The sequence below is a fragment of the Fusarium graminearum genome, chromosome 4 (genome assembly GCF_000240135.3).
Source record: "Fusarium graminearum PH-1 chromosome 4, whole genome shotgun sequence".
Taxonomy (NCBI): domain Eukaryota; kingdom Fungi; phylum Ascomycota; class Sordariomycetes; order Hypocreales; family Nectriaceae; genus Fusarium; species Fusarium graminearum.
The window spans coordinates 1,857,502-1,885,283 of NC_026477.1; the positions used below are offsets into that span (position 1 = coordinate 1,857,502).

A 27,782-nucleotide genomic window follows, 5' to 3' on the forward strand; every position below is an offset into this window, starting at 1 on the left:
AGGTCCTCCAACAGTGTTGTTCACGACTATGCCATACCTTGACTGGTGCAATTGTCCTTGATCTGATCCCTGTACTGCTGATATCCCATCCTTATTGTTTATTAAATTCTACCCAAGCCAACTCAGGATCAGAACGCTTCATCCACATTACTTGGCTATTCTTCCTAGTGATCAGCAGCCTGCCACCAACCTATCCCGATGGCGACTGCGAGTGCTCCTGCTGTGATTATCCTGGTGGTTGTCAGTTGTGTCCCTCTGTCGTGAAATCCTCTATTACTTACATAGGTACTACGTTCTTACGAGGGGGTTGCGACGATCCTCCCGAGGGTGCTGTTTTCTTTGCTGCCTTGTTGCTCTTCGGGTTCGGCGCGGGTTCGGCGTCTTGAAGAGAGTAGGCAGGTTTTGATTCAGAGCCAGAGGACGCTTCGTGCTCAACAGATTTGGCAGCGAGCGGGGCATCATTTGCTTGCCCATCGACCGCTTTGGACTGTGTATTGTCCAAGATCTGTTCGGTTGTAGCGGCGGTGGGGGCCTTTTCGTGTTGGGTATTCTGGGTCGGATAACTTTCAACTTGAGATGGTGACTCGCCATTTGTCTTCGTACTGGGCTTTACCTCAGACGTCTTCATGACAACGGCTTCGTCCTCCTCACTGGGGGGCGACTTTTGCCCGGCAAGTTTGTCTCTCGAGTGGGGGTTCGGCAGGGAGACAACGGGCGGGCCCTTCGATTGTCTGTTGGAAGAGGGCTTAGGCTCCTCTTCTATTGACCCCAGAGATACGGCCGAGCGGGTTCTTCCGAAGCTGTGAGAAGGTCTGCTATCACGTCTTCTAGTAACGGTAGGACTCAAGGACGCGGGGGACAAGCACAAGTCATCATTAGAATCCAGGCTAGTTCTTCTAGACGAGATCACACGAGGTGACGAGGGAATGTCGTCGAGGTGAGTCTGGTCTTCTCCAAGATGCGTCTGGATGGAGCGTATGGTGCCGAGAATTGAGCCACGATCGGATGGAAAGCTCTCGAGGGTGGGATCGTTAACGTCGAGTTCGGCCGTCTTATCGTGCATTGTCTTGACTTTCGAGGTCTGTCCCGGGCTACTGATGGCGTTGGGCGTATTATCATGTTCTGCGTCCTCTCCGAAGTCGTAAGCACCCAGGCACTCATGAGCAAACAGCGGCATCTTCATCTCTTCAGATTCATCTTTAGAATCATCGACAAGCGATTCGTGGGCAAACAGAGGCGCCTTAAAGTCCTCAGAGTCTTCGTCCTTGACATCGTTGCCCAGAGATTCATGCGCGAACAAGGGAGCCTTGTTTTCTGTATTGTCTTCTTGGGCGTCTTCTTCAACATCATGGCCTGGCGACTCATGTGCGAATAGTGGTACGTTGGAATTTTGTGTGCCACCATCGACATTGTTCACTTCCGAAAGTGTCACAGTCGACTGTGTGGCAGGGTTCAGCTTGATTTCTGGTGTATCAATGCCGGCTGGAGCAATTTGTTCTTCTGCGGGTTTCTGTACGCGTACAAGATTGTTCTCGTTACCAGAGTCGTCGGTTGCTTGGGAGTCTCATTAGGAAATGCTCGAGAGACAGTGGTCGAGCTAAACTCACCTGTGGGGTAGTTCTCGGCTAGAACCCACCAGTTATCATGCCCTATGCGAAGCTTGAATTGGTAGTCCTGTTCAGGCTCGAGCATAACTTCGGATTGGAACGTATGCTCTCCATTTTGGTCAGTAATGCATTCCATCTCCTGGGGTTGCCATTGTGGATCCGAGAAAGAGCCTGCGAGGAAAACGGGCGGTACGGTTCCAGGCTTGTTGTAAGTGATGGTAAATGGCGTTTTGGGCGACATTGTAAGGTTCGCTGCGCTGTTATTGTGAGAATCCCGCGGCCCGGAAGTTAATGAGAACGGAGAGCTCACCTGAGTTAGTGGTCGAAGACAGTGCAGAAGCGCGGTGCGATTAAAGTGAGTAAAGATTAGGTTTCGAGTGATAAACTGTGCTGCAGTTGATGCTATGATGGTTCGAGCGCGCGAGAATCGAATGATGAGCAGGGGTATCTGTACCGCTGCCAACGAGCTGCAATAGTCCAGAGATCACTATAACGGCATCACGGCAGATTGGCAATGTATGATAGGATGCGAGGTGAAAAGTCAGGGTGAGAGAAATTGAGGTAGAAAGATGCGAAATGAGGGTGAGTGAGGTAAGGTGTAGGATGACGAAAGTTTAGTTGGGAAGAACTGTATTGATGTGAGGAGAGTCAGAAGGAGGAGGCGGCGGGATGACGACAGGCTCAATGCAACACCAGCCTTGAGGTAAATGTCAAGTCCGAGGTTTATCGACGCACGAATAGGATGATCTTGTTGAGGAAGAGAATGAGGGTGAACAAGGGAGAGAAAAGGATACCTGGAGTTTGCGGTTGGGGTCAAACACGTGAGGTTGAGGCGATTGACTTTTACAGGTCACTTTTAGCACGACCGAGGGAGGATACCGGCCTACCAAGACTTACCTTAGTACCTGACTGCAAGGCCAAGGACGTCATCCAAGGGAGGAGATGACGAGGGAGGATATACTTTGCTTCCAGCTTCCAGCTTGAAGTGAAGATTGGAACTTGCAATAATCAACTTTCAGCGGTTTGGGCAGATTACATGGCTATTCCTACTTGTTCTTATCTTTAAGGTTGAAGGACTTCGACTGTCACATCAATGGAGCGTGGAGATATGCGTTGTTTGTTGGTGTTGAAAACTACCTAGACACAGTCCTGTCTGGGGTTAATCACGATCTGCAGAAACGGATACAGTGCTGTGCTGTACCAATTAGCTTCGGTGCCTTGTTCGGTAGCTGCAGATCGACAGCAGTTGATGCCTGCTACCTTGATTTTTACTTGATAGCAGTTATTAATCGATTGATTCTGCACGCTCGAAAGTGAATACGAATACTTAGCTTTCAGTGGAATTCCATGCCCATTGATAGCGGGGGAAAGAACAAGTATCAGTAGCCACCCGCAGGCCCATTGCGCTGCAGGCAGCTCGTCTTGGAACTTCGGCCGTGAAACCATAGACTTCGACTCATGAAGAATGGGTCTTTTGGAGTAAAGTGGACTGTGCGTCCCCGCATTCCAACCGTTTTCATGATGGTGCATGAGTGTAAAAATGGCGCCTGTTGATAGACATGATTCGACTCTTCAATCTCCCTACAAAAATAGTCATCTAAAAGTCTGGACTAAGTGGCATAAGTTGACTTACTAATTTCATCTCTTATGTTTTCAGCGACTAACTTTTCTGATGCTAAGGAGTTGCTACCTATTCAAGACGGTACACCTACTTACCTTTGGATTGAAGCCCGAATACTAGGTGTCCATCATAATGTCAGAGCATGGGTAGGTATTGAATCATCTGTGGCTCTTCTCTCATAGAATTGGCCATGAAATGGCTATTTGTTATCAACTATTATGTTGGTTTCTTCCTTAGTACTATCGAGATAGAGCTGGGAAGTAGGGATCCAATATAAAACTGACAGATAAGACACTCTGGAAGCGGTGCCAGATAATCCTGAATGGCCAAAGCAAGAACAGAGTCATAATTGATGATAACAGAGAATCAGTAAGCTCATTACCGGTCTCATGTGCCTGACTTCAAATATCATATCTACTGGGTAGAGCTCCTAAGGTCTTAGGACACAGAAATAAACATCCTAAAGACCATAGTCTCCGTAGCATAAGTTTACCTACTGATTCCGTCCCTTATTCTCTCAGCGGCCATGTAGACCTCAAGACTTCCATCGGAAGCATATGATAGCCCCACTCTCCTGGAGGCTCTGCCTTTTGGGCCAGACCCCACCCGGAAAGTGGATGGAACTTACCTTAGTAGGCCGCGATGTCCAAAGTCTACCTCATACTGACTTTTTTCGTCGCCCTGCAACTTGGAGTCATAGAAAGTGGTATGTAAAGTTCAAAGACGCTCATTCTCGCATGATATAAAAGGTGCTTCTTCTTCTTCTTCCTTCAACACAACAAGAAATTCACCACCTTGAATCGACCGAGCTTATCGCGCGGGTGGGTCCTTCCTCTATTCTAAAAGCTTTAGGCTACAAAAATACTAAATAGGTAATCTAAGAGCACCAAAGACTTCATCGCCCACAACATAGAAATCATGTCTATGCCGCCTCAGCTCATCCGCGTCAAGCGAAAGCGCGACGACGAGTCACCTGTGACTTTCCTCCGTATGCTTCGTCCTCTACGTTGCAGCATCTAACTAACTTCCGCTAGAGCTTGACGAAGGCGCAAAACGGCATCGAAACGACAGCAACTGGGTTTATCAGAGGCGACCCCCTGGGCCTCAGCCCCAGTCTCCAACAGTAGAAGCTCCCTATTCTCGCGACCCGAAACCCGTTATTCATATCTCCGGCCCTGGCGATGATGCATCCAAGACAAGGAAGACTGCTATCCCACCTGTGGGCGGCATCGCGGGCAGCATCACAGGGGGGATAGCAGGCAGTGTCACAGGCGGCGTCACCTCTACGTCCGACTCAAATCTGGTCGATCCATCCGCCATGCCCGAACATCGGCGTTTTCACATCTCCAAAAAGATGATGATGGCCTCAGGCAACACAACTCAGAACGGTCCTGGCCTTAACAACAAACGACCACGATATGGACCTGCTGTTTTTGTTGAAAGAAGTCGTGCCAAGGCCAGCCAACGGGCATCGAGACTTCGGGAGTCTATCAAGGAATCGATATCACTGCCAGCTGGTCAGCAAATTCCTGGCGTGGTCATGCCTGCACAACCACAACAGGAGCGACGCCTCAAGAAGCCGTCGGCGAGAAGCAGACAAAATTCTCCCCTGCCGGATGCCAATTCTCGGACTCCTCTACCAACTTCAGTCATGAACCCCCATAATCAGGACATATCCAAGAGGGCGGCTGACATGAATGACTGGGTCATGAAAGAGATTGGTGCTAACCTTGAGAAAATGGAACAAGAAAAGCAAAAGACTAGCAGGTTTAAACCCAAGGCCCCAGCTCAACGATACCAGGAACGTCACCCAGAAGCAGCCACTGGCAACACTGACCCCAACGATGTGGATATGACTACGGATAACATAAGTAGTGATATGGAAGATGATGATGACTGGGTCATTGAGGAATACGTTCGCATCCCTGCTCATGCTATGACCATTAACGTAGCACCAACGGATGTTGGTGTATTGGTCCTCGACGGCAAAGAAGAGAGTAATATGTTCTTCGGCCCTGAACGCGACGAAGATGATGAGCTTGATGAAGACGACGAGGATGAGAATGGTGAGTAACTCTGTTCCTAGGCTGCATCGTGTGAGGGAGAGTTCTTGTCAGATCAAAAGGCTAACACTAACCTTCCAGCCGAGAATTACTATACGGCGGATTACCCAGAGGAAGAGGTGGATTCAGATGATGAATACGGGCGTCATGCGTACGACTATCGCAACGGAAATGCCTCCGACGACGAGGAATTCGACAACGACTACTACGAAGACGATATGGTCCTTGACGACGACGAAGACGAAGACGCTACCATGGCTCGTATTAGGACGTACGTAAAACGTAGCCGTGCCTTTGAATAGACTGGAAGAAGACCGAACCGAAAGAAACCCAAACTGGAAAAAGACCAGACGAAATAGTTAGTACACTCTTAGACTATGTTAACACTAAAAATGATTTAATTTTTTTCACTAGCCACTGCACTTTAAAGATTTCTGAGGCGTTACACTTTCAGCCAAAGGAGCATCAAATTGACATTGGCAGCACACCACCCCACGCAAATCCGACACCAACAGACAGTGCTTAATTGTCAATCATTCTTCTTTATTCCTTTATTCCTAGATGTAGGACCCTTGGCTGTGTAAGCCATAACGGTGTGCCCCTGAGGGCATGACACCATCGTCATTCGTCACGCTAACCGAAGATGCATCTCAATCAGCGACCAACGACACTACCAACAACCCTAATCCGGAATATCCAATCATCTGTCGTCAAAGGAATAGACTCAAAGGAATCCCTCGCACGGTGAAAAGCCTTGAATGTTTGCTTGTTGGGGAGTGGAGGTGGAGGCGTACGAAGAGCCTGAGAGTCTACATCCTCGAGACAATGGCTGGTTTGTGCGCCATGTCTCTATTTCCCGATAGGTAAAGTAGCAGATCGGTGACGGGGATCTCATATTCCCATCGCGTTGGAAGAAGGATTCCTGCATCAAGGCAGCGCCTAGCTGCACCATCCTATAGGCACGTGCCTCGAGACAGCCTGACTTTTCAGCCCTACACTAACGGCCTATCCCGATTACACTCTGGGGATCTTCATGTTTGTCCTCGCTCTGTACTACAGACGCGAATGCCGAAGACTAAGTGGGCTCGGGTGGTTGGCAATCGTTTGTGTCAATGGGTATAGTTATAGCGGCTTTGCGATGCCAAGATATGACATGATGAAGCTCACATGGTCAACTTTCATTGTTTTCAGGCGCCGTCGGGGCTCGCAACATACATTACGCGCACAAGCTTTCTTCCAGGTTCGGATTAGACAAGGACTCTTGCATGGTATTAACAAATAGAAATTTTACGTGCTGACTATCTCAAAGTAACGCCACCTTTTTCCTGATCCGTTTCTCTCATTATTTTGGGTAATTCGCCGTGAGCCGTCTAGTAATACAGGGTGCAGTAATGACAGCAGTGCCTTGGCCTGATCATGTCTCCGCATCCTCTCATCAAATACATGTGTTGCAACCCTCCTAACTTGCTTGGTGCCGCCTCTTGCTGGCCTGTCTCGGTCGACCCCGAAGGCCACTAACGATCATCTCAACGTTCCGGTGTGTAGAATTGTAATGGAATGTACGTGCGTGACAAAGGAAACTAGTTACATGTTCGAGGGTATGATGGGTACATGTAATACGTGATATTCGTGTCGTCGGAAATTCAGTCGTTTGTAGGCGTGATATAGAAAAGCTTGTGCAAAAAAAGCAGAACGGTTCGCTTGGTAAATAGCGTGGTCAATGCCACTTCATTCGTATTGTCGCCGTTAGGTTGATCCAATTCACTTGTTGGTGGCCCCTATCTCGAGCTTGGTGGCAGTATCGTTTGCTCCTCATAGTTTGAGGCGACACTGCTCCTTTCTTCGACGTCGCTCTCGCCTGTCGCGATATTGCAAAGCTCTCTTGGCAGCTGGGAACCTTGTTAGTTTCATTGGTAAATGCTGCGAGAAAACATAGTGTACGTACCCCAGTCGCTGGACTTGAATTTGATCTCAGGATCAACCCAAGAGTAGTGGATAGCTCTCTCAGGGTACCGCTGTGCGAGGCCAAGTGGTTCTGAGGGTTTGTCCTGGCTGTCACGTTCGCGACACTTGATGCTGATATGTTGGGGCTCGAGGTCGTCTTCATTGTCGAAGCAGAGCCAACCCTCCTGGTCCCAAATAGGTATGCGCTGGTTCATACGGTAGTACCAAGCTTGGAGACCTTGGACAGTACGCTCGGGTGTGTTCCCGAATCTCGTAGCAAACTCCTGCTTGATCTGTTGCCATTTCATCTTCTTGTCGTGCCAAGCATAGATGATGTAGTCACCCTCTTCTGTCGTATACTTCTGGTTAATATGACGACTTTCGCCCCCTTCGGGTGGTGGGCTTGGGTAACAGTCCATGCCTGGCAAGCCCTGAAGAGGTGGACTGCTGCCATATCCGTAGTACGAATCTGGGTTGCTGAAGCTGCTCATGGATTGCCGCGAGTAGTCGGCAGCAAAAGGGTACTGGCTGGGTCTGAGAGTAGTTCCTCGCCTGGAGTTTGGTTGTTCTCTAACCAAGTTCTCAGTGGAAGGGTTTCTTATAGACCAATACGGCTGTGGTTGTGTGATAGTTGTCAAAGGTTCAAGTACAGTCGGGTTACGAGTGAGTCCATAGAGTGGGGATAGGACGGCCTCTGTCTTCACAGGCCCGTGTGCTCTGATGAGATTCTCTACACCTTGATCGAACTCTCCTAAACTTGGGAGCTTCACAGGCGAGCTCACTTCAGTCGGTACGACATTGCGTAGCCCTGGAAGACTTGCAAACTCTTTAGATGTCATTAGTTATCAATTGCTAAACCAGTCCGTCGAACCATATGAAGTGAGGCCATAACTCACCCTCAATCTTCACCTTAGGGCTTCCTGAAGTTGAGCCTGGTGGGGTTTGTGCTTGAGTTGCGCGGTAGTAGGTGTGTGTCGGGTTCGGGCTGTTCCCCGAAGGTCTATGAGTTGTCCCCTCCATTGTGAGGAATGGATAAATGCTCATGTCGATAACTGCCACACAGCAAGCAGATGGGAAGATGTAAATGGTTTGGCTGTTTGTTATGTTCCAGGGTCGTTTGTTATGATTCAGGTGGAAATGGTTCGCCTCTTGAAGGTATCAGGGAGGCAGCAGACAATAGTTGTAGAGTTTGGAGGCTGGCGGAAGGGCAGAGACAAGCTGAGACTAGAATACGCCTTCGTTGACCAAACTTAAGTAAGGGGAGAAGGGCGAGAGACTCGATTCGAGGAAAGAAGGGAGGATTTGTGCCAGGAATATCTGTTAAAAATGCGGGTATCTTTCTCGAATTATAGATGTCTCGAGGAGAGGGGGCTTTAGCTCTCTTGTATTCAAATGATGATCCGTTTGGAGTCGATATGTTGGTAGAGTGAGGGAGTGTTTGATGGCTTTACAAGAGCAAGCTTTCCATTCCTATTCTTTTGTTTGGTACCTGAGCCAGCGGGGATAAGCCAACATCAAAGAAAGACGAGATGAGTGATTGTCTCTACTTATGAAGGGGTCTGTGTGCCACCCCTGCTCAACAGATAGACGCTACCAACAGTCTAACTTGGCGTTAGGCAAAGCGCCTCCTCGGGGACACACTCCCCGCCATCAGAGGAGACAAGGTGGAGCGAAGAAGCAAAAGCATCAACCGGGATCATATCCGTACCTGCGGCCATAAAGACAACTTCCTACGAGTTCTACACTGGGTCGGCGCACCGCCCCTACATCGGAGAGTGTCCTGTCAGCACGTGCAGACTGTAGACGCCTACTAGGACGTCCGCCCGCGCCGGGACGATCATCCTGTTTTGCCCGGCCGTTTTCTGTACACTGCTCTATTGCAATCTCTAGTGGGGTATCTACAGCCATGCATCGTATGAATGGTGTATACGAACCAGCCTAGCACATGGTGGTAGAACCAGAGTCCTTCGCACGAGTATTCCACCAGACGGCATTGCCCCCAGACCAGGTTCCCAGTATATCGTCCCCCCGTTCGCAAGCAGAATAGCATAGGTGAAGGATCGAACATAAAAAGGGAAAGAAAAAAGAAACGGGCAAAGTACCCGCCCCGAGGCTCCAAGCAACCCTGTGGAACCCATATCGCGTGGAAGCAAGGGGAGGGAAGGTGGGCGGAGTAGATCATCCCGTAATAATGATAGCAGGTACGTAGACAACTCTGCATCTTAGCGCACAGTATTGATGCCTGTCATCCTTGAAGCAAGTGACTCAAAATAAAGCAAGGCAGATGGTGGGTTGCAAAAGAAATTTAGGGATCGTTGATGAGTGTGACAGAAATAAGTCAACAGTCGATGTGCTGCTTGGGTAGGTAAGTATATCTGCCGACCTCAAGTGTTTAATTCTCTGTCATTTCGCGAACTATCTGAGAGATTAGCTAACAATCACATCGAAGAGTACAAGAGTTGCAGAACCATATCCATTCTGGCAGTAACTCATCTGAAGCCGTTGTCATAATCGAGCACTGGGATGTGCCAGACCGAGTTCAAGGCACCCCGGCTCTTCTTGTGACTTAGACTGACCCGGATAGCGTAAGTAGCCGTTCATTTCAGATCGCGTTAAGCCGAATTAGCACTGTCCGGGACTAACCCTGCTTGTTTACATAGATCCCAGGCAGATCTCGCTTGAGGTGGGCGCAAAGGGCATTGGACAAGGGGGTCGCCACTTTGCTGGACCAACCCCGCTACTGCTTTGGGTGCCGCAAGTAGCAGGCTGACAAGCTAGTTTGTAGAAATTTGTTTGCTCGTAATAAGTCAATACAGTGTTGGTTGGTTGTTGAAGCATTAGCGCATGCGCCTCAACCGTCCCGCTGGGTCAAGCTAGGTGTGTGATTCATTGATTTTTTTTTCCTCCCCAAAAGCCTGCAATGCTAACAGGAAGTGTACCTAGTAGACTGAGCATCATGTATAGACGGAACCGGGCCATATCTCGACATCAACGTGACTACCAGACTACCAGACATACAGTCATTCAGTCTTCTGCACAGACTCTTGACTCAAACGGGTAAGCTGGATTGCGTAAAGTGATAACCGCCACAATTACAACGGGTTCATATAAGGACTATGGGGACAAAACGAGCGTCTGGCCATAGCGGGGTCAAACAGTATGAGGTCAGGGGCAGCAACGCGAGTTTTGTTTCAGCAGGCCAATCAAAAGACAAGTCGAGTATTGTCCGCGAATGGCATCGGGCATTCTGCAACGTTGACCTCAGCTGCGGTACTGTAGGAACTTGCCTACTTGCCTGCCGTGATAGCACAACAGTGGAAGATTAAGGGATAGAAGAAGGCATTAAGACGTCTCGCTTCCAAGCAGCGGTGTACATGGGTATGTGCAATTTGTTACATGTGCTAAAGAAAAGAAGAAAGAAAAAAGAAAGTAAAGACGGTCAAATCTGACAGGTATCTTGTGTGGGAGCTCTTGCTCCGCTTTGGTGCAGGTAGCTCATCAGCAACAAGCCCAATATTTTGAGCCTCGACAAGTCATTTCTCTTAGCGGGAGATGTGTGACGGCTAGGCCCTGTGTGTCTTGTATTAATGATGACGATGCAGGGTCATATCAAGCCCAGCTTGACTTGGGAAGAGGCGAGCCTTGGTCGTCGGACAAGACAGCAGAGATCTTCCGCCTTGAAAGCTCTGGGCAACGGCTTTTGATCCTCTTTCTCTAACGACCTAGGAAGCTCACCGGTCAACATCTTGATCGTGGCGATTTAAGTCTGCGGCGACGATCACAATTCGGCATGTAAGCAAGGCAGCGCTGGCGATGCACGATTTTCCAAATGTGCAGTGAAATATCGACTGATGATCTATTTGTTGTGTCAGATATCAAATCTTCAGTATCATAATCGGACACTTGCAGCCGGCGGCACATTCAGATCGATAGCAGCCATTCGAGTCAGACTGAACTCAGTATAGGCGCGCTGGAATAGTATCTGGGGCGCCGTCATGGTTTCGTGATAGCCCTGGGTCTCCCCGTGGAGCCATGCGATCGAGCGTCATCGGCTTCTCGCGCTGAGAGCCGGCCGTAGTCAAGGAGAGCTGTGACACCAACAGATGACAGTTTTGCTTTTTGCTATCGTTGCTTTGTCCAACACAGCGAATAGCAGTGCATACTGGGCAGCCAGCCACACCTTACCAACCCCAATCTGGTCAACGTTGCAGAAAGATATTCATGGCTCCAGGGCGGTGTCGAGATTCTTCATACTGTACTGCATTGCATGTGGTCGCAGGTTGAGGAAAGTGAGAGATGACGGATATATTATCGGCAAGGATGAGGAAATAAGGATCAAGTTTACGAGAATGTCGGTCACAGTTGAGTTGAAGGGAGTTGTTTCAGCTGAAACCTGAGGCATCTTCAGCAACCGCTTGGGTAGAATCACTTGTGGACCTCGACGGGAAGGAAGTATGGAAGGTGACTTCCATTCCATCCAGAGTTGAGCCTCAGGTCGAGCATGGGAGTGGAAATGGAAGCCCAGCAATAGGTAGGAACATGCCTTCCTTCCGTGTGCGTGCTCGAGTTAAGACAACAAAACCCGGGATGCTACCTTCCATTGAAACCCAAGCCAAGCACATGACCCAAGCGCCTGGCGTCTGCGGCGCTTCTCAATCACTTTGTACCACATCCTTTGATTTGAATTACATGCCACCTTTGGGTTTAGGGATTGACTGATGAACTGTCGGGTATCAAGCATCTACTCTGTATTCTTCTACATAGTAATGTAAGTAGACCGAAAGCTATCGGGCACGATGCAATTCAATCACACTCATCTCGATATGGCAGTAGTTATGCATTTAATTTCAGTCAAATGACTACATAGTTGCTAGTTTTCTCTCCTTCTTTTCTCCTCAATTTCACTTCTTACACCTCAATCGTATCCACTCAGCCACATTCACGCTACAAGATAGGCCCAAAGGTCACTCCAGTTGAAATTGATCAGCCTGGGAAGTGCAGGACACCAACCAGAGCCTGCAACAATAATCAGGGCATGCACGATTCCCCCCAAACTAAGGTTTCTTTAGAGATTCCCATGTTAGTCATGTTGCCTGCGGCGCTGTCTTCCGGATCTCGTCCCCGAGCCAAGCACTAGGCTCCTTATCTAAGAGATATGGAGACTGGGATGGCTACAACTATTGTCGCTTCTTTTCTCCCAAATATGAGCTTCTCCAGCATGCCAGCTTCAAGTTGAGCCCTGATCCTCCCCAATTTCATACAGTGCAGTACACGGATGGCACGAGCCGTTGGATATTCTAGCAAACCTCGTTAACGAACGCTTGCTATTTGTTGAAAGACTCTTGTTGGTCGTGTCCGTCAAGACGCTAGGCAACGATCAGTCATGGGAGAAATATTTCCAACTCAATCGGAGACGAACAATCGCTCAATCGAGCGATATTTGCCTATGACGGTAGCCTAGTACTAATAGCTAGGCAAGACGCGTTCTACAGCGCAATTCAACATCGGGAACATGGCTAGTTCGATCGCCCCAGGAAGCAGGGGTCCGAAGATGCGACATATTCTGTCACTTCTCACTATGGAATTGGCCCGCATCTAGATGGGTATGTCGAATTTTTTCATGCATTCGACGTAAGGGAATGTCCCTTACAAATCGAAAACGTCGACATGTCATCTTTCAGCTGACTCGCTGTCTTTCAGCGAAATTAATCGGATATGAAACGCGCAATAATGCACAGCAATATCTTTCTTGGTCACTCACTTCCCGTTGGCCAAGTAAATATTTACTGGAGCTTGAGCTTAGACAATAGTCGAAACTAGGGCTGCAGATCAGTGCTTCCTCGACTGCCGCTCAATGCAAGCAAACACGTTGCAATTCTCTAATGCTAGGGGTCCATTTCATTTGATGAGGCTTTGTATGGATACAGAGTACACATGGACAATATCTCGGGAATAAACCAACATCTCTTCGCCGGCAGTTCCGTACCCTTGTCATTTGCGTCTGGTTCTATTTCTGGCCCTTGCTCCTGGTGAGGGTGCATTCGGTTGTGATCAACTCTTTGGGATTAGCAGCAGAGTCAAGGGTAGGACACGAGCAGTTTGGGAAGTTTCAGATATGAATTGTAAGTTGCTCGACAATCGATTTATCAGAAATATTTCATCAGGGTCTGGATACGCGTTGGTAGCATTCGGATCCTTCGGGAATACGGATACGCTATGACTTTAAGTCGGCAATTGGCATTGCTTTGATGAACATATTGTGGAGCCTCAACCTGAGCGGGTAGTCAGGCTTAGCATCCACTAGCAATACTCAACACCAACATCATATGCGAATCACATGGAAATCTCTATAGCTTGGACTCAACGCCGCCTTGTGACATGGACCCAGTCCCAGGGAAAGATTCATCCCCAGAAAACCGCCTATGTTTTGAGTAAGCACGGTCCAACATTTGGAGGCAAGCAGGTGAAAATAGAAGTCATTGTTAGCCAACTCACCAGCCTCGCTCTTCTCCAGAGCTCAGAAAGCTACAATCGCTGTCCAATTCGCACTGCCACTCCCCAAGCCCGACAGGGATGGCTTTGCTTATGAAGGGTTGGGATTCGTCTGCATCGTTGTGTTTGTTAGTTATCTGCCGCCAAGATGCTGTCACTTGACAACCACTACAGAGCAAACGTACCAGTGCTTGGCACTTGCGTGCCTGTGCCTTGTCGACGGCGGCGGTACGTGCTCAGGCCGCACGTAAAGGCGTGGAAATCTTCTTCTTCGACAGCTTCGGGGACACGCCCTGTGAGGACACGGCCCAAGGCGATGACAACGGCTGCATGGGTACAGAGCACCACCGCACGTTTTCCCTCTGCATCGCAACGCTCAACGATGCCTCGCATGGCCACTGCTACACGCCCATAGAGGTTTTCGATCGTTTCGCCTTTTCTAGAAGGCTTTATGGCAGATACGTAGCTATCATCATAGGCTGGGAATAGCTCTTTGAGTCGCTTATGCGAGGCTGGGATTGGATGATCGAAAGGCGCTGCCCCAAAGAACTCACCTAACCCGTGTTCTGGGCGAATTGTGGCGGTCGCCGAGCCATGTGTTGTTCCTGGTTCCTCTTCTAATTGTTGTTGCTTGAGCTCAATAAATGGCGTTATTGTCTGAAGGCAGCGATAGTAAGGACTTGAGTACACGACATCGATAGGAGGCTCCAGGGTCATGAGATGTTTGCCCATCTCCTTCGCTTGTGATACTCCATAAGACGTCAGAGCAGGGTCTGCGGGAATTCCTGTGGGTGATCGTATGGTGGCCGTGTAGACGCCGGTCAAAGGGTCAACACTCCAGCCGGATCGGAACTATACTCAAGGCCGGTCTATCAACACCGGGAAAAGGAGACATATACAACCGAACATTGCTTGAAGGCGGGGTCGGGACTTACTCCGTGGCGTGTGACGTAGATGACCTCGAGTGACATGTTGACTATATGTATATGTACTGGTGAGATTGACCGTTTCAAGATGAATGTATGATCTAAAGTTCCTGTTATGGTGTTGGTTATGAGGAATCGGTCGGGGAAATGTACCCGGGACCTCGGTGCTCGGCAGGCCACATGCCTTTCTAAGATACGGCCCCACAGTTCCCCGGAAAGTCGTCAACGGATGGCCGAGATATCGGAGCCGTTCTGTGCCACCACAGTCGAGGCTCTTTGGGGGCACAGAGTTCCCCTGAATTATTTTAGTATGACGGGGAAATTTATAATACGCCGCTGATGTCGGAGAGTAGGAGTCCGAATCTTCAACGTTTCGAGATGGGGCGATCGAAATAGCGTCAAACTATTGTTTAGACTAGGCACATTACCAGCCGCTTCGTTTCGTCCGGTCCAATCCTGAGCCTGGTAAATATAATCGGCTGAATTCCGATGACGCGGAAATGTAACTTGGGATGAAGAAATTACTCCCAGGACATGAAAATCGCACAGTCACGCAGGAAATATCATTGGCGGGTTCGGTCCGTCGAAACCTCATTTAGTATTGATTTAGCTTTCAACTAGACAAGGGCTTCAATTGGATTTGACGACAACATTTGCAAATCGTCACAAAATAAGTCATAACCCTTGTCGACTTGGTTATCACCACGCCCGTAGTTACGAAGAACAGAACGCCCTTCTAAGCTTGATTCATCTACCTAGAAGTTCCTTCGAGTCCGCAGGCATCTTCTTCACAAATCCAAAGTGTCAAGATAGACTCTAGGGTAGTAGAATCAAGATGGTAGATTAGCGTGAAGATTGTGGAGCGAGTGGCTCACGTCAGCCATAAGCCATTTCAACGACTTACACGAATTTTCATGAGAATTTCATTCTATGCGTTCAAGTTTCTCGAGACTACCTTCCATAAGGATATCTTTCGTCTATAACAGTAAAATCCGATAAAATGGTTCAAGATCGTTCAGGTGCTCCTCGGCGCTCAGCAAATGCGAGTCAAACACCACAAAGTGGCTCATTAGCCAACAAGAAGAAAGTCGTCCGACGTGATCCAGAGAAGAGACGCATGCAGAATCGCTTAGCCCAGCAGAATTACAGTAAGTTGCCTGCTTAGGGTAGTAGACTACCCACATCCCTTATAAGCTTGTAATGCGTGGTGGCTGACATGATCCTCCTTCAGGGGAAAAGCAGCGAAAGCGCATACAAGAGCTAGAGCGGCGTGCTGGAGAACATGGCACCGAGGTACAAGGGGAAGATGACAGGGCCATTGAGAAAACACAACTGATAGGAGACCTTACCACAAGACCTGGTAACGGTATTCTTCTAGACATAGAGACCATCAACCCTCTTGATCTCTACAACGATCCTGAGACGTCAGCACCACACCAATCAACCACACATGCAGAGACATGGGACTCGGACATCATTTACGAGGACTTTGACAAGTGGCTCGTATCAAATCCTACTTGTGATGAGCACACAATACCGACATTGTTCTTCAACTGTGGCTGTCCCACTCTTCACGTCCCCAACACGTCGGTAGAAGTCCTTCTCCCCGTCACCCCTAACCCGTACAAGAACAATCTCCAAATCGACGTCATCTGCATAATCTCAGCTATGCTAGAGAACTGTCTCTCCCTTGGGATAACGCGCTCCATGTATTGCGCTGAGGAGGCTACGTCCCCTTTCTATCGGGATGACGTCGACTCGGATCCCAGTGCGCAAGCCATCGTTGCGTCCGTTCAACGCGGGTCTCGCGGATTGCATTTTGATCTTCGTCCAACCCAGACACAGGTCGTTGTCAAGCACCATCCGTTCATTGATACGATCCCGTTCAAGGAGATCAGGGACAATATTATCAAGTATATGAACCCTATGGATGAGGATGAGTTTTTTCATGACTCGTTGAATCACTTGACATGTTGGGGAGGTGTCAATGGCGCACATACTGGAACGCCGTGGGACGCGAGAAGCTGGGAGGCGACGGAAGAGTTCTTGCACAAGTGGTCAGATATTGTAGGGGGTGAAGAAGGTGAGCTGGCGAGGAATTCTCGGTGGTGGAGATCGCTTCGTGGTGAACGAACAGTGACGGAGATAATGTGATATCGATATATATGAGACGATCTTTGGAAGGGCACTTGAGATGAATTGGCTTAAAGTCATGTGCAGTGTATTTATATGTCTATACAGATTTGCATAATGCCGAACCAGCAGACCCAATCGATAGGATGTACGAATCTAATGCCATTCTGGCATGCCTGGAAGAAAATACCCTGATCTACCACAACGCCATCATAAAAAAGAGCAATAAAATCAGCCTGTCCCAGATTCAACTCCTGTTCCTTTACCCGGTTCCCATACTCCGAAAGCAATGTGTTTCCAAACATGTTCGTGTACCACTCTTCTGCATATTGTGTCATTCCTGTCGTATCCCAGGCTTACATGACAGTGCATGAGCCTAGGGTTCGTGCCCTCCGGCGTCCGGTAGGACCAAAGCCACCGTCCTCCTCATCGAGATGAAGAGCCTGGGCTTCTCTGGCTCGGCGCCTGCGTCTTCGGTGACCTGCACCTGTCATGCCTGCTTCTTCAGTGGCCTGCATGTAATCTGCCCACTTTCTCTCAAGACGGCCGGCGGATGCCAGATCACCCCGCATAACTCGCTTTTGATGCTCATCCACAGTCATCTGGAAGCCGTAGAAACACTTGAGTCCGATCATCTCGGTAGGGTAGCTGACTCGGCCGGGTTGGCCCGAGACAGCCTTAACTTGGGTATTTCGGAAAAGCACCTCGCGGACACCAGTCCAGGTGACGTTTTGGCAATCGTAGACGACCATCTGGAGGCTGAGCTTAGGCCGTGTTCCGTTTTCCGTCGATCGTCGAGAGCGCTTCATGACCATGGCTGCTGCCTCGGCGAGGACGAGATCGCTAACTCGAGTGTTATCGAGGTCGACATTTTGAAGATTCGTGCATGTCTGCATGACTGGAATCATTCCTGTGTCACCCAGGCTTTCGCAGTAACTCAGGGAGAGATGTTCTATCGAGGTTGCGCAAGGGGCCTTGGCAAGATGTTCTGATAAGATCGAGTTGGTGAGGTTCTCGAGGTCCTCAAGTTCGAGATGTGTTAGTCTAGGAGTAGATGCTAGAATAGATTCGAGAGCGTCATCGCTCAGTAACTTGCAGCCAGAAAGCTGCAGACCCTCAAGGTCTGGGACCAAGTGGCCTATCGTCTTGACACCCGCATCTGTGAGTTGAACGCAACGACTGAGATCCAGATGTCGAAGCTTCCGTGCAGGGACAACTGGTCGATCGGTCAGAATATCGATTTCAGGCTCAACGCCATGCATCATAATCTTGAGAGCTTCGTCATTAAGCTCGGCGCATCCACTCAGAACCAATCTCTCCAGGTTGTTTGTCTTGAAGATGGCCTCGGCAGTCGCAACGTTATCGAAACCACTAACCTCGCCGGCGCGGAGATCCTTCAGTCTTGGGCAAGCCTCAACCACTCCCTTGATACCTCGAGCATCTACCTTGCCGCACCACGAAATGTTGAATGCTTCAAGTTGAGGGCACGATTCAGCAATGATTTTGCAAGATGTGTTAGAGACGGCTGTCAACCCAGTAAGATTGAGGCTGACGAGCTTCTCGTTGCTTCGCAACAAGCTATGGAGCGTGCTCTTTTGGAAGTTCTGGCAACCTTCCAGTGTCGCATTCATGAGGTTCTTGCATGCTTTGACAATAGCCTCGGTGCGCTTATAGTGTTCTACCTGTACGCATCCTCGCAGGTTGAGATCTTTGATGAAGGGACCTGCCGCGATGATGATCCTGGCGAGCGACTCGGCAGGAATTTCGCGGTAGAATTCTGAGGCATCGAGGGATGTCCACAACTGACCATCAAAACAGGTCTTGTAAAAGGCCCTGGAGACTCGAGATGCCTGGACAAGCTCCTTGGGCTGGAAGAAAGAGAAGATGTGAATCTGAAGTTCATTGGGCATCTTTTCCCAGAAGCGGAATGGAGGCTTCTGGATAGGCTTTACACCGGGACGGACTCGAAGCTGAACATCCTGCTTGGACCGAAACTCGGATGGAAGAGGAGCGGTTATGGGTGCAGTAATTGGCGTGACATTTTCGACTCTGCGAATGGCCAATTCGCTACCAGGAGTTACAAATGGGAATTCTCCTGAAGATTGAGGACTTGAACCTGATGTACTAGGCAGGCCAAGAGGTGAGGGCTGTGGGGTTGATGAGCGGGCACTATAGGGAGCCTGGGACTGGGGTGGTCCAGTGGCTGCCAGACTGACACACGAGAGAGTGCTTCTCGTGCCATAAGGGCTTCCGCGACTCCCGACAGATTTGGAGCGGCGCAAGCCACTCAGCGAGGGCGTCGAGGAAATTCGCTGGATTCTTTGAATAAGACGATGTCGATTCTTGCCCTTGACTGGCATGTCCGGTGCTGGCGGAGTGGATACGCCTTCTGGGGCCGGGCTCGGAGCGCCGGAAGACGAGATCTCGTAGACGTTCATGGTAAGAAGTTCGAATTGAATTGGAGGGTTGTTTGAGTATTTCTATCGTCCAAGAGCTTGAGATACAGAATATCGAGCTGCGATAGTATTCAGGCGAACAGGACAAGATCCTCCTATGGGAATTGCACCTGTACTCGTCCGTCGGTCGATGGTGGAGTGTTTCGTTCCTCGGTGGTCGCTAACAGAGCGGTAGGGGATAAATGCAGGGTCCTGTTCTCAATTCATCGCTAGCGAAGGATGAAAGTCGATACGAATAGGACTGAGGTCGAACAGATAGGGAAAAAGAATCAAGACAAAGCAAGACCGGACAGAGGAAAGGAAACAAAGATAAAAAAGAAACCTCGTCCAAAAAAGTCGCTTAGAACAGAAAAAGGTCCAATGTTAAGGTTGCCCACTCGTTTTTTCTGGAGGGAAACCGAGGAGATCAGCAGACGATGGGGGGGGACTCGACGAGGGTGGTGGGGGTGGTCAGCGGGACCGTTTCGTCGTACAGTAGTAGGTACAGTACAGTACAGTACAGTATCTAACTCGTGTAGGGACTAAACGAAGAGGGAATATTCCAATAGATGGATGGGATTGTGTAGTAGGTGCAGTATCGGAATTTTAGTTATCGTTGGAGAAGAGGGCACATGCCCATGAACAAGTGAACATGACCTTGGATGATCACCAGAGGAAAGTAGAAGAAGAGAAACAACAGGACAGACGAGAGGAAAGTCACCGAATATGAGGGGGAAAAAGTATGAGGCTTTTTGTTTGTTGCTAGACAGTCACTCTAGAACATAATCCAACAATCCAAATCCAATAGTAACAACCCAAGACTGTCTAGATCCCTCAGAGTTTCGAGTACCTTACGGTTGAGAACCTAGAAGGACCCTTGTGTAGGTGGTTCCAGACTTCTGGGCCTGGGGGCTATCACTAGTCCCCACTATTTTTTCTTATCGTGCGGGCTACGAGGGGGGATCGGCCTTACGCGGCTGTTTTTGGCGGCCCGGATGGCGAATCGTTTGTATCCGCACGATAGCTCGACTTGTAGCGCTTCGGCGAATCCTTGCTAGAATGAGACTTACAACTGCATCGCGGGATACACGAGGCGAGAAGGAGTGAGGAGAAAGCCAAACCCACTTCCTCAATACAAGTGGACAAGCCTATCCTCAGCTCAGCCCGGAGCCTGAGTCTCAAGAATCCAACGGGACGGTGATCCGGAAGCCAATCACTGGCACAGCTTCACCCAGATGTTCCCGTCTGCCCCCGACTTTCTCTGTATTTCTCTCTTTTGATGTAAGCCCTTGGGCCTCTGATTCTTCCCTTTCCCACCCGGCCTTTCTTCAGGGGCTTTTTGAAGGGTCCTCTTGGTGTGCAGCTCTCCCCCACCCATTCATGCATCTTACCCGACCCATCCCAAACCCGGGGAGGAGGTCCATGTCAGTTTCTCGTGTCCGCGTGGCACTACTTTTTACCTCTCACTTTTATGCTGTTTTACCAACTATGAATAGAATATGGGACCCTCTGACTGTTTCGACGAGACATTGGAGTGTTGCTTTCTTTTTTGAATGACTACCGACAGAACTTGGTCAAATCAACTGAGGCATACAGCGACCATCATTACTGTAAATGGTTGCCAGCCGTTGCTTCAGCCAGATGGCACCACAAACCCAGGGACCTTGCCTCTGATTACTGCACGTCGAGCTGTATCAGAGCACGATACAAAATCTGTCCCTGACTCAAGGGTCCATGACTTGAGGCTGGGCCAACCATGGAGAACAGCTTTCTCCGCATCCATGTCATGTACAGTACATGGATACCTACTGTGCTGCAAGTTGATTTAACCAAGTTCTGGAAGGCGGTCAGAACGCCTTCTGGCCTCTGAGGGGAATACCTAACTATTCGTGGAACCCAACAAATTAACAGCACCACTTGACAGTAATATTAGCCTGTTGTTTCCTGTCATGTATTGCTTGGAGGATTACTATTTTACATTAGTACCAATGTTGGCTCAACGCCTTTCGTCTTGGTTCCTTCCTCATTCAGTCTCGACTGGATTTAAGCCTGGGGAAGACCCCACTAGAATGGAAGGATGGAAGGATGCCCCTCATCTTCCAAGACTTCAGAGCAGTTGACCCCGCGTTCTCTGTTCACCCGCGCGATAACAGCCCGATTCCTTATCGTAGAGGCTGATTTGGAGACTCTGGAGTGAGGCATCTTTCATTCTTTAATTCAAGACGTTTTATAGCAATCGTTCCAAAAGTTGTATGATACTAAGGTGGCTTGGATTGCCCATGCGCATTGTAGTAGGATTGGCAACGCGCTATTCAGATCACCAGGCATCATTCTATAGGTTGACATTTATCTTCTGCCGGCACCCTTATGATCATCTGCCGCCTGATAGAGTGAGTGTAGATTAAGTACAAGGGCGATCACCACATTGTCACTCGCTGTCTTTTAGGAATTATGCATCCAGTAGAAAGTTAAACCCTCATTCGAGCATTCCCGAGTCGCGTGGTCACTTATTCCACTGGACCCTGTTTCGTTGAGACATGACAGGAGGCCTGACCTATTGGGATAGCATCTGACTCAGTCACGCTTGGATTTGTAGATATGGATAATGGTCAGGCTTGTACCAGCGGTCAAAACTCAAGAAAAGAATTGCCTTGTCTCAACCTGACCACACTTTTACTTATTGCAGTTATTGACTTTGATGAGCTTATGGCCACCACTATATATCTTTCTACATTATGGCAGTGTGCCAGGGTAGCGAGAAAATGCAGACAGACAATTTAGAACCGAAGCAAGCCCTTTTAACTACTAACCTAGTATGCATTCACAGATTGTTCAAACACCAACTCACGCTTTCTCCCTTATCTAATCATCTTTCCCGATCACGGAGACCTTGAAGACCCCAACTCACCACAAGAGGCTCATAGGCTTCTTGGCAATCTACTAAAATATGTACGCAACGACATAATCATTGGTAGGAAATATCTCGTAGGTCTTTAGACTATTTCCTCCAAGAATTAATGCACGTGGGTGACAAGATACAAAGAAGCACATTCTCCTTCATGATTTCCTCAGCAATCGAATTGTCAACTGGCTTGATGACTGTTGTCCTTCTTTCTTAGCGCAACGCTGTTTTAAACAGTGTGGATTTCACATGTTGTGAGGCATAACGCTGGTTATATACCAAGACCTACCTACGTCAGATATGCTATGCTACACACATTGGATTTTAAGTTTTTGACTGCATGGAATCTAAGTTTCGAGTTATCACGGTTAACAAGGGGTAAAGTCTTGGTTCTGAAAAACGGAGAGCTTCCTTGATTCACATGCTTCACATTTGGTTCTATTCTTGAGTGAGGGTTATTATATGCATGTGTTTGTTTGGCTTTTACATAGATCGCTTTTCTCGTTGGCTTGTCGCGAATCTTCAATTGTATATAAAGGCTCTCTGACGATTTAGATGAGGGATATTGAGTTACAGGCAGAGTTTCGTTCGGTCTGTTTCCAGGAAATTAATTGTCGCATGCAAAAGTAATTATTGCAAGACAATACTGCATTGATGTTGCAAGTCTCACTTGACTTGTTTGAATACGAATACCTGTCAACTGAGGCACAATAAGGAAACGAAGAAAAAAAACACAACCTGGCCTGGCGTTGAGTTTACAAGATCTCATCTGACATCGGGTTGTGCGGAAGCAGAAAAACCACTGCGTCATTTGCCTTGTTAGACCAGGTTCATCAATGATGGGTGCAAGCTGGCTTACAACGGTTCCATGGGCTTAACGTGCTACCCAAACCCCATAGGTGTGATGGATTGCACTTGTAACCCTTGAGCCTGTATTTGGGGGTCCTCTAAGGTTAGGAAAGTGCTACAGACAGTGGCTACGATTCAATTTGAACCAATCAGGTTATCTAACAAGTTCACAAGCCTTGAAAGCAGCCTATGATAACAACTCAAATCCCCATCCATCATTTGGGTGTGTTCAACATCTGCTCATTAGTACTTGATGAACCTTCTTGACAATCTAAGTTGACGTACGAATATTTATCTCTCGTTGCAAATGTATCCAACAACATCTTCTGCATATAAATACATTCGACCCCTATAACGAACCTGTATTTCCCTCTCACATCCACACCCCTTGATATCTCACACGACTCATAGCGACTGTTTCCTTTGTGATTCAGGTCACAAGCCAAGACACAGCCCTGCAAATACGCCCCCATCCTCGACAATCTTAACCGTCACCCTTCGACTTTCAACCCTCGAATATCGATAACACGACGTTTCTGCCCTCACAACTTGTTCAAACACCCACTCTTTTTTTTTTGTTTTTTTTTTGAATAAACATACGATACAAGGCCTTCTTTCGCGGCGACGGCTGGTCTTAATTTAAATCGAACTTTGGGCAATCGAGCCAACCGAGATTTCCTGCTCGACCCCGCCATCTTCAGAGCAGGCCTCTTGCAGCCCTTCCCTCACGACTTAACCCGTGGTTTCGGCCTTTCCTTGGCCGACTCCAACTATGATACAGATGCATGGCGGAAACAATGATCATGGTGTTACTCACTCCCGACCTGGCACTGCTCTGGGCTTCTTTTTGCCGTTAGCTAACCACAACGTTTAATCTAGGAGCCGAAAGCCACACGGGAGAAGATCAACGCGGACGCGAGAAGTTTCCAATGGCGCTCTCTCTGCCAAAGAACCGCAGCACGGGGAATTTGGCAGCCGCTCGAAACTCGTCGACCCAAGATAGAAGCAGAGCACGAATGTCTCTGGATGCATCCGCAGCAGCGGCAGCAGCCGCTGACCTTGAAGCTATCGCCAGGTATGCCGAGCGGGATCATGCGTCACCCAACCCCGAAGTGGCGCCCAACCTCTGCTGGCGACTGCTGACCACCATATTATTTACAGGTCTCCCATCTTGACCGATCACGAGCATGGCCTAGGTCTCTCCGGCCTTCGACGAATTAGACAACAACGCCCGCCATCGAGAAATCCAACACTGCCAGGATCTCGAGCCTCTTCACGAAGCCCATCTGTTGCCGCACTTTCTCGGTCCACCTCAATGAGTGCCATGGCCGCCAGCGTAGGCAGCTTATCACTAACAGGCGGCCCTGCAACCCCAAGTTTCGCTGACGACCTCTCTCGCTTTCCGTCCGAATCTCTTCATTCTTTCTCATTCGCCAATCAATCCGAAGACTTTCTACACAACAGACAAAATGTTCTCAAGCGATCCATTGAGTTCATGAAAGACCATATGGGACTTCCTATGAGCTCGTCGCAGGCTGCTCTTGCAAGTGCTCAGGCAAGGGTGAGCGGTGATGTAGAGACTCAGAATATGCTTGACCTGCTAGCCCAGGCACAACTCATCAGAGCCGGAAACTTGCCAAACCCCGACGAGTCCTATACACCAGCACCTCTAACCGGCCCTGCCGAGGTTTCCCAGGAAAACGTCTTTGATAAAAACTTCAATCCCCGAACATCCAGTACAGATTTAACAAGCCCCCACCAGACGTCACCCCCTCCTCGAAGGTCGAGGGTTGAAACAACAAGAAGATCTAACAATCTTGAACCAGTGGCCCACGAAACTGGCCGGGAATCGGATCAATCACCGACAGCAACAAATGAGAGCCAAAGTGCGAGCAGGAAGTCGGCACCCGCCCGACCGAAGCTGACGTTGAAGCGAACCATGACGGATATTACGGCTGTGTCAGCTCAAGATAAGTTGATAGACACAGTGTCCCAGCCATTCTTGACAGGACAGCCCATCTATCAAGAACCACTGAGCTCTGCGTCTTTGACGCAACTTCCCAGTGCCACAACAGCCAATTTCCCCACTCAGCTAGGCTCTTCTGTGCATGGTCACACGAATCGATGGGTACCCGCTGCCCAGGCGATTTTCACAACAGAAGTAAAGCCTCCATGGACCATCATCGCAGCCAATGATCTTGCCTGTTTAGTGTTTGGCGTGACCAAAGCAGAAGTACGCAAGATGGGTATCTTGGAGGTTGTCCAGGAGGAGAGAAGATCATGGTTGGAGCGAAAACTTTTGAACCAGCCAGACGAATACAGTGAAGGCCAGACACCTTCTGGCCAAGTTACGCCTGCTGCTTCAGCAGCTTCGGCATTGCTTAATGGTAGATCTGGGATAACAGCCCAACTCCTAAGCAAGCCCAATTCAAGGACCCAGCCACGCAGCTACACGCAAAGACGTGCACAAACGGTTCATAGTGGCGACCCCAACCCCCCCAAGGTTGGAGGCGGCGGTCACGGCCATAACCAAACCAATTCATCCAGAGGTGTATTGCTATGTGGTGACGTTGTTCCAATTCAAAAGCGCAACGGTGCCACTGGCTCTGCGAGTCTCTGGGTAAAGGAAAAGAAGGTTGGCCTAATCTGGGTCCTGGAAGAAATTCACGAAGATGTTGCTTATATCACATTGGACGAAGAAGGAATTGTCCAACAAGTATCGGGATCCACTGCTCCTATTTGGGGATTCGAGTCAATTTCCTCTGGATTTGACATAGCAAGACTAATCCCACGTATACCTCGGCAAGGTATAGACCCCAACACCGGAGAGATTGATTTTGCCCAAGCCACGAGACGAAGATATTTCACATGTCCCCACTCGCCTCATGTCAACATTCCTTGTACTATCGAGCAAACTCGTGGCAAGCTAGAACTTCGAGTGTCAACGTTTCCTCATATGGCTGGAATCATTGTGGTTGAGCCTGAGTCTCTCAAAGTTCGGAGCTCCAACTCAGCCTTCTGTGGTGCACTCTTCGGATTTGAAAGGGCAGATGGAATGTCGATCAATGCCCTGATCCCAGAATTTGACAGAATTCTTGAATCGCTGATAGAGGAGGATGGTATCCAGCTCCTCGATGGTATGGTAGTCCCTGAGCACCGTTTCAGAAAGGCATCGGCATTCCTTGCTCTGAAAGAAAACAGACCCGATGCTGCGTCAGCTTTTCTCCATCCCGCGGGATTGAGCGCGAAGCATCGTGACGGGTCCGATCTCAAAGTTGACGTTCAGATGCGCGTAGTCAAGAGTGAAAAGAAGACCCTTGTGGTGAACGAGACTGTCGCTGAAGGCAGCGACGAGGACAATGCCATTGGGGGTGATGATGCAACATTCGAAGTGACCCATTCAGAAATAGTGTATGCTTTGTGGGTTACATACTCACGCCATCTTCATGGAACCCAGCCTCATCTCGCCATCGAAACTCCTACTCGGTCTGGTGCCCTTACACCCCTCCACCAACCATCGCCGGGCCAGACTCCGGCCCATACACCTTTGGAGATTCCTTCAGATGATGAGACGCCCCGAAAGAACGTGATGAATGCTGCAAGCTCACTATCCAAGCATTTGAAAGATGCTGCCATTCATGCTGCTGCAAAGATTACAGGGCAGCAAACAAAGCCCAAGCCTGAAGAGGCGCCACCAGTTCCAAAGGTTGTTGAGCCCCCCCATAAGAAAACCATCAACGACTACACGATATTGGAGGAAATGGGCCAAGGTGCGTACGGTCAAGTGAAACTAGCCCGGCATAAGGAGTCAGGCAAGAAGATCGTGCTCAAGTACGTCACCAAGCGCCGTATTCTCGTGGACACATGGACTAGGGACAGGAAGTTGGGTACTGTTCCTCTGGAAGTTCATGTTCTAGAGTATCTTCGCAGGCCCGAGCTACGGCACCCCAACATTGTTGAAATGCAGGGTTTCTTTGAAGATGACGTTAACTACTACATCGAGATGGTTCCCCATGGACTACCTGGCATGGATCTGTTCGATTACATCGAACTGAGGACCAACATGGATGAGGGCGAGTGTCGCAGCATCTTTGTCCAAGTCGCAAATGCTATCCACCACCTACACACTGAAGCAAAGGTGGTACATCGTGATATCAAGGACGAGAACGTGATCCTAGACGGAGAAGGCAACATCAAGCTCATTGATTTCGGAAGTGCCGCATACATCAAGAGTGGTCCTTTTGATGTTTTCGTTGGGACAATTGGTATGATTATGATGTTCGGACTTGTGATGTTGAACAATATGCTGACTTTCAAATAGATTATGCCGCTCCTGAAGTTCTCGCTGGCAAGCCTTATCGGGGCATGGAGCAAGATGTCTGGGCTTTGGGCATCCTCCTCTACACGATCATCTACAAGGAGAACCCTTTCTACAGCATCGACGAAATCATGGATCGTGACCTGCGAATACCCTATGTTCTTAGCGAAGAGAGCATCGATCTCATCCGTTGCATGCTGGATCGGGATGTTGCCAAGCGTTACGACATTAACCAGGTGCTAGAGCACCCTTGGTGCCAGGCTGCGAACGACGAATGAGTTCACAACTTGGCACATTTTCAAAACATAATAAAAATGAATAGGTGTCCACAAGCAAGACACTTTGACATTCTGCTTGAAGATTCACTTTGACCACAATACCCCCTTTTGGACTCACGAGACCTCATTACTTTTTTTCCCTTTTTGCCTTATACGCGTTAGATGATTGATGTGGAGCAACCCCAATGGGGATAGAGAACGCACGATACTTGCT

General features: G+C 49.0%; 7 protein-coding genes across 7 annotated transcripts; 3 read left to right on the plus strand and 4 right to left on the minus strand.

Moving 5' to 3' along the window:
* Positions 1-164: 164 nt before the first annotated feature.
* Positions 165-1,848, minus strand: FGSG_13032 (uncharacterized protein; the record flags this gene model as incomplete). Its single annotated transcript, XM_011328341.1, has 3 exons — positions 165-220; positions 301-1,554; positions 1,608-1,848. The coding sequence occupies 3 exons, from the start codon at positions 1,846-1,848 to the stop codon at positions 165-167; spliced, it is 1,551 nt and encodes a 516-aa protein (XP_011326643.1).
* A 2,298-nt stretch (positions 1,849-4,146) lies between these two features.
* FGSG_06965 (uncharacterized protein) lies at positions 4,147-5,817 on the plus strand (the record flags this gene model as incomplete). Its single annotated transcript, XM_011328342.1, has 4 exons — positions 4,147-4,216; positions 4,263-5,294; positions 5,373-5,562; positions 5,706-5,817. 4 exons carry the CDS (start codon positions 4,147-4,149, stop codon positions 5,815-5,817), a joined length of 1,404 nt encoding a protein of 467 aa, XP_011326644.1.
* A 1,252-nt stretch (positions 5,818-7,069) lies between these two features.
* FGSG_06966 (uncharacterized protein) lies at positions 7,070-7,726 on the minus strand (the record flags this gene model as incomplete). Its single annotated transcript, XM_011328343.1, has 2 exons — positions 7,070-7,170; positions 7,237-7,726. The coding sequence occupies 2 exons, from the start codon at positions 7,724-7,726 to the stop codon at positions 7,070-7,072; spliced, it is 591 nt and encodes a 196-aa protein (XP_011326645.1).
* Positions 7,727-13,582: 5,856 nt separating this feature from the next.
* FGSG_06967 (uncharacterized protein) lies at positions 13,583-14,698 on the minus strand (the record flags this gene model as incomplete). Its single annotated transcript, XM_011328344.1, has 4 exons — positions 13,583-13,655; positions 13,731-13,839; positions 13,913-14,579; positions 14,663-14,698. The coding sequence occupies 4 exons, from the start codon at positions 14,696-14,698 to the stop codon at positions 13,583-13,585; spliced, it is 885 nt and encodes a 294-aa protein (XP_011326646.1).
* Positions 14,699-15,653: 955 nt separating this feature from the next.
* On the plus strand, positions 15,654-16,807 carry FGSG_06968 (uncharacterized protein; the record flags this gene model as incomplete). Its single annotated transcript, XM_011328345.1, has 2 exons — positions 15,654-15,801; positions 15,885-16,807. 2 exons carry the CDS (start codon positions 15,654-15,656, stop codon positions 16,805-16,807), a joined length of 1,071 nt encoding a protein of 356 aa, XP_011326647.1.
* A 335-nt stretch (positions 16,808-17,142) lies between these two features.
* Positions 17,143-19,224, minus strand: FGSG_06969 (uncharacterized protein; the record flags this gene model as incomplete). The annotated part of the gene is made up of 1 exon (XM_011328346.1): positions 17,143-19,224. One exon carries the CDS (start codon positions 19,222-19,224, stop codon positions 17,143-17,145), a length of 2,082 nt encoding a protein of 693 aa, XP_011326648.1.
* Positions 19,225-23,744: 4,520 nt separating this feature from the next.
* Positions 23,745-27,568, plus strand: FGSG_06970 (uncharacterized protein; the record flags this gene model as incomplete). The annotated part of the gene is made up of 4 exons (XM_011328347.1): positions 23,745-23,778; positions 23,852-24,047; positions 24,134-27,237; positions 27,294-27,568. The coding sequence occupies 4 exons, from the start codon at positions 23,745-23,747 to the stop codon at positions 27,566-27,568; spliced, it is 3,609 nt and encodes a 1,202-aa protein (XP_011326649.1).
* Positions 27,569-27,782: the final 214 nt, after the last annotated feature.